A 5,884-nucleotide genomic window follows, 5' to 3' on the forward strand; every position below is an offset into this window, starting at 1 on the left:
AAACCGAAAATGGTTATCGTCGGAGCAAAAGATATTGGTTATGATTGTAACCGATAGCCTCTTGCCCACCAATAACAAGAGCAAGGACGTAGGGAGTTTGGAGTGCACCTTTGCGTATCTCCTAAAACACAAAATCAAGTTCAACCTGCCGGCACTCATGCTAAAGCATATGGAATTCTGTAAAACGAACAACCGGCTTAGCCTAACCTACGGGATGATCCTAAGCTGGATCCTGGAGAAAAAGGGGGTGGATCTAAGCCACACCGAGGTCAAAACCCCCAATGGTATGGTTTTCAATGCCCAAAACCTTCGCCGCAACGACATCTACTACACCGATGGAGGACATTACCTCACCCTCGAAGAAATTTGCCAAAAACCCGAGGAAGAACGAAGAGAATTGGTTGACCGGTTGGACATCTCCAACAAGAAGCTCAAGCGAGCCTTACAGGATTGTGGGGGCTCGGAGGGAAACGAGGAGCAGGAGGAGGATGACGGGCCTAACCCGTCAGTGCAACCACGATCAGGAAGGGACCCGAGGGGTCAAAACGAGGGCTCAGTCAATGAGCGCATTCTCGCACAGCTCAATCGGCAAAACCAAATCATGGAAGAAGGGTTCTCATCCTTGATTCCCACCACACGCGCACTCGATCAGAGGGTGGCAGCAATCGAGGCCGCCTTGGGCACTCGTGGAGCGTCCAGTTCCAGCGCAGGAAACCGAGGTACACCCTGAACTTCTCTATCACAACGCCACCAAAAGTACAGCCTACCCCGAACCAAGACAAACGTAGGGCCACATTCCTACCCAGGAGGCCGAGCTACGAGATGTCTAGGGGTGAAAGGGTGGACTATGACACCGGGCTTCGAGGACGAAGCCCCTTGTAAGGGGGGGGGGGAGTGTAACACCCCGTGTTACGGCCCCTTAAGACCACTTAATTAATTAATCTATAACCCATGGGAAAGAATAAGTTATTATGATTAAGTTGGGATAAAGGCCCACCATAGTCCGTGGACCCCCATCCCTAAAGCCCAATACCTAATCCTAGGAGGATTAAACCCCATAGCATATAAATAGGGAACTTAGAAGGCATTTAGAAGCCCCACCACGATAATCTCCCACCACCCAAGGAGCTCCAAGAATTCCCCTAGGAGAAATCAAGAAATCAAGAAAGCTTAAAGAAAGATCCTTCATAGCCAAGGAATTTAATTAAGGCTAAGAGGTAACCCATGTCTCAACAAAACCTATTTTCATAGCTATGATTTCCCCTTAGGGTTTTCCCCCATATGATTGTAAATGGCGAATTACTATGATTATTATTGATGTTGATTTAATGATTCCATGGGGAATCTTGATAATCTTGATATTGGGAGTTTCTTGATGATTAATTGGGATTCTTGATGATTATGTGTTGTTCTTGATGATTAATTGGTATCCTTGATAATTATGTGTTGTTCCTACCGAATCTTGCAATTAGAAGACGAATCGTGTTCTTGTTGATATAAAAGTGATTAGAACCCTAGGTTGTACCGTATGCTTTGATTCTTGGATTAGCGGGTGGTAAATCGCATGTTTGGGTGTTGATTATGATTAGAAAAGCATGTTAGGTTATGTGCCGTTCGCCTATCGTATTTGGTCCGTTAATTGTCTATGTGTTGTCGTTAATTACGTTGAAAAGTGTCTAAGCACGGTTTTGGGTTCCACAACGGTTCCGGGGCGAAAAGTGATGAAAAGAGTCAGTGGGGGTAGGTGGGGGTAGGGGACCCGCCACCTACCCGCGGCAATCTCGGGTAGCTCCGGCAGCGGGCAGCTGCCCGCTGGGCACCCGCTGCCCGGAACAGTGACAGCCGGCGGGTGGACCCCCACCCACCGGCTACCCGCTGGAAATTACCCCATTCGGGATCCCGGCTTCCCCGTTTGATGTTTCCCCGATCCCCGTGGTGTCCCAACGGACCCCGTTTGTCGTGCCTATGTCTAGTTTGATGTTTCGGGTACCGTTCGTAGGTCTATGAGTCTGTTATATCGCATGCTAGATGAATTGGTATCCCGTTGACCTAGGTGAAGGAAGTATGAACCCCTTAGGACTATTCTTAGTATGTGATGGATCATGCATAGGTTTGTTATACGCTTTATCCCCCTCCCCAATGTGTAACGTGGGTTGCATGTGCTTGCTATGTGTTATGTGTGTGTTCTACCCCAATACGGTTGCGATCGGATTGGTTATCCTGAGCTGCGGTTCAGAAGTTGGCTGCGGTCAGATTGGTATCCCTAGCTGCGGTCAGATGACATTCTCTTGGGCTGCGGTCCACCGTTTGGTTGCGATCAAACGTTTCTATACGAGCTGCGTCCTTTATCCTGGCTGCAGTCAGTTGACACTCTCTTGGGCTGCGGTCCACTGTTTGGTTGCGATCAAACATTATGATGAGCTGCGGTTCATCAGTCGGTTGCGATCGACCTCCACGTGTTGCGATACGGGGCATGGTGCTGCGGGGCTGTGTCAGAGCTATATGCGCTGACCCTCATGTATGGGCATGCGATCGGTCCCGTGGCGCTAACAATGTGCGTTATGTGTGTGATATGGACGAGTTGTGACTATGAGTGCCTTGGGATGTGACTATGGGTCTCATATTGGGGATTGTTTATGATGGGTTATGATTACTGCTTATGCCTTGTCTTAATTGCCTTATCTATAATGAACTGCTTTTAACTGTTATAACTGTTGCTGTGTCTGGCATTACCTGTCGAGTCATTCCCGGTTTTAAAGCTAGAGTTCGTAGGATATACCTTCATGCTCAAAATGGTTTTCGTATATCTATATATATTGCTATATGTATTGTATTTCAACGCGTTGGAGTGGGTTACCAGCATCTCTCGCTGAACAGATATATTTGGCTTTCAGGCACAGAGGATTAGAGCACTGTAGCGCGCTAGAACTGGAGCGTAGAAGTAGTGTAGTTTCCCTTTCGGCCTGCGTTCCATGTTATGCATTTATATTTCGGAGAATAGTAGTTAGACAGCCTGTGCACCTGGTTTCTCTAGCCCGGGTGTGGCATAGCACCCCGTACACTTATGTTACGCTTTGGGATTTAATGAGATATTACCTTTATTATATAAGTTTTGAATGTCTTGAAAATCTGGGGTGTTACAACGTGGTTGTGGCGAAGGATGAAGGAAAGCTTGAAATCATCTCTAAGGTGAGGGGTGTGAAAGTGGTTTTGTCTGAAAAGAGGTTAGCCCAGCTTTTAAGTTTATCAGCTTCGGGAGTTTCACAGTACAGTGGTAACTCTTGGATTAGTACGGATACCATGGGGTACCGGGACTATTTGAGTTACTTGTTGGGTCGCACGAGTGGTTTCACGCAGGCCTCAAGACCGGAGAAGAAGTGGTTGTCTACCGAGCAAAGGATTTTGGTGATGCTGGTATCGGATTGTTTGTTGCCCAATAACAACAAAAGTCGGTTGTTTGGAAAGTTGGAGTGTACCTTTGCTTTTTGTCTGAAGGACATGGTAAAGTTTAATCTGCCTGCCTTGATGTTGCAACACATGGTCTTTTGCCGTGACCACAACCGGAAGAGCCTACCTTACGGTATAGTGTTGAGTTGGATCTTTGTCAAGAAGGGCGTGAGCGTTGATGGTTGTATGCCGAAGCCCATAGGAAATATGGTGTTGGATGCCATCAATCTGCGAAGTTGCAACTTGTTTCAGTTGGATGACGGTGATTACATCACTCTTGAAGAAGTTGCTAGGAAAACCCCCGAGGAAAGAGATGAGTTGGTTGCAGAGCTCGAGATTCCTGTCGGAAAGTTGAACCTCGCGGTCCAGAACTTGGGAGGTGATGTGGGGGATGATGAAGAAGAAGGTCATGAAGAGGAAGCGGAAGCGGGAGGAGCTGCCGATGTTGAGGAAAGTGATCCGGGAAGTGAAGAAAACTGGAAGAGAAGAGAAGCCCGAACCAAGAGAGAGTACGAGGCTATGACGCACGAGGAGCGTGTGGTCACCTTGCTACGCCAACAAAACCGGATGATCGAAGAAGGCTTTGCTTTTATGAAGACGCAGTTCGTGGCAGTGCATCAGAGGTTAGATCAGATAGAGGCCAGTTCGAGTCGAAGGGGAGATGATGACGAGGAGTCCGAGGAAGACACCGAAGAATCGGAGAGCGAGTCATTCCAGCGCGGTGTTGTGGTAATCCCGTCTACCTTTCCTTAGCTTGTTGTTATCTTTTTAGTTGTTGCTACTATTTGCTAGTTGCTTGTTTGCTTTGTGCGTTTGTTTTTGTTTGCTAGTTTTGTTGAGTAGTTAGTTTTGTGGCTTGTGCTAGGAGCTAGTTGTTTAGATCTTGAGTGTTGATTAGAAGTTGGTGGTTGTGTTTGGTTTAGAGTTTGATATGCTCAATATTTCCGTTGGTTAATTCTTTCAATCCTTGCAATGATATGATTTCTTGCTTATTTTGGTATCTTTTGAATTCTCTAAGTTTTGACCAAAAGGATGTTCTTGACACTCTTGTCACAATGTTGTTTCGTTTCACCGTTTGTTTTGATTCGTCGTACCCAAGCTTCGGGGACGAAGATTATTTTAAGGGGGATAGGATGTGACACCCTGTAATCCAAATTCTATTTATGGAATAATTAATTAATCCTAATCTAATTTTTTGAAGCAAATAGAAAGAACTTCATTACTGAGTGAAAAAACGAGCAATACAACTTGGTGAGATATGCTGTAGAACCGGTTGCCCGAGCTAGCTCATGAGCCACGCAGTTCGCTGACCTCCTGACATGGGTAATGCTAACATCCCCAATGTCCCTAGCAATCAACACACATTGCTTAACTATCAAACCAACATAGGACAAATCAAAAGATCTAGAATTAAAAGCATTACAGAAACTTAAACAGTCAGACTCAATAATTATACTCCTGTGGTGTTGCTCTTTAAGCCACGACAACATTTCTCTGACACCGATCGCTTCAGCCATGTATGGGTCAACGATCCCCTCGATGCGTCCGCTTTTCGCCGCTACAAAATCACCGGCATGGTCCCGGACCACAGCGCCATAGCTGGCTCCTTCGATGGAAGATGCCGCATCTACGTTACATTTGAGTGTATGCCGCGGAGGTGGCGTCCACATAGCAGCCTGGTGTGCCGGATGCTCCATAGTGTCGTAAGCCTCTTTCCAGCCAAGACATAGCCGCAGCATTTGGTCGCAAGCGCTCACCACATCCAAGACTTTGTTGTTCCACACATCATCATTTCACCACAGCCAAATTGTCCAGAAGGCAGCAGCAAGACGCACCACTTCCTCCTCATTTCCACTACCCAGCGAGAGGTTTAAAAAACTGATGATGTCTTTCCCTTGATTAATGTTCACAGCACCCCACACCCCTTTTGCAAAAACGCAGTCACAAAAGAGATGTTCCATCGTTTCGGACACATGACCGCACATCGGGCAACCCCCACCTATCCATACCCTCTTAGCTCGCAAATTTTCACGAACCGGTAGAACATTGCGAGCGCACCGCCACATAAAGTTTTTAACTTTTGGTGGGACTCGCATCGCCCATAACGCTCTCCATGCAGTAAACCCACCAAACTCCCCCTGCGTGATATCCTCTCCCCTAAGCAGCCGATATCCATGTTTTACAGTGTAACGTCCCCGGATGTCGCCGATCCATCTCCAGCTGTCCCGGAAGTGACCACTCACTGGTGTTGCCAGAATCCGTCCTACGTCCACCTCATTAAAGACATCCCGAATGATGTCCCTATCCCAGTGGCCCGTATCATCAAGAAGATTATGTACTCTCGCCTCACGCAGTTCTTCCACACACGACGTACTTAGACCGTCCATCGAAGGGCCCGCGAGCCAATTCCAGCCCTACACTTTCGTATCCCGTCCAT

General features: G+C 47.2%; 1 protein-coding gene across 1 annotated transcript; it reads right to left on the reverse strand.

Annotated features, from left to right (window-relative positions):
* Positions 1-4,634: 4,634 nt before the first annotated feature.
* On the reverse strand, positions 4,635-5,144 carry LOC109173534. The gene has a single exon (XM_019322773.1). It carries the CDS (start codon positions 5,142-5,144, stop codon positions 4,635-4,637), a length of 510 nt encoding a protein of 169 aa, XP_019178318.1.
* Between the last annotated feature and the right edge of the window lie 740 nt (positions 5,145-5,884).

This window comes from Ipomoea nil, unplaced genomic scaffold, assembly GCF_001879475.1.
Source record: "Ipomoea nil cultivar Tokyo-kokei standard unplaced genomic scaffold, Asagao_1.1 scaffold0482, whole genome shotgun sequence".
NCBI lineage: Eukaryota > Viridiplantae > Streptophyta > Magnoliopsida > Solanales > Convolvulaceae > Ipomoea > Ipomoea nil.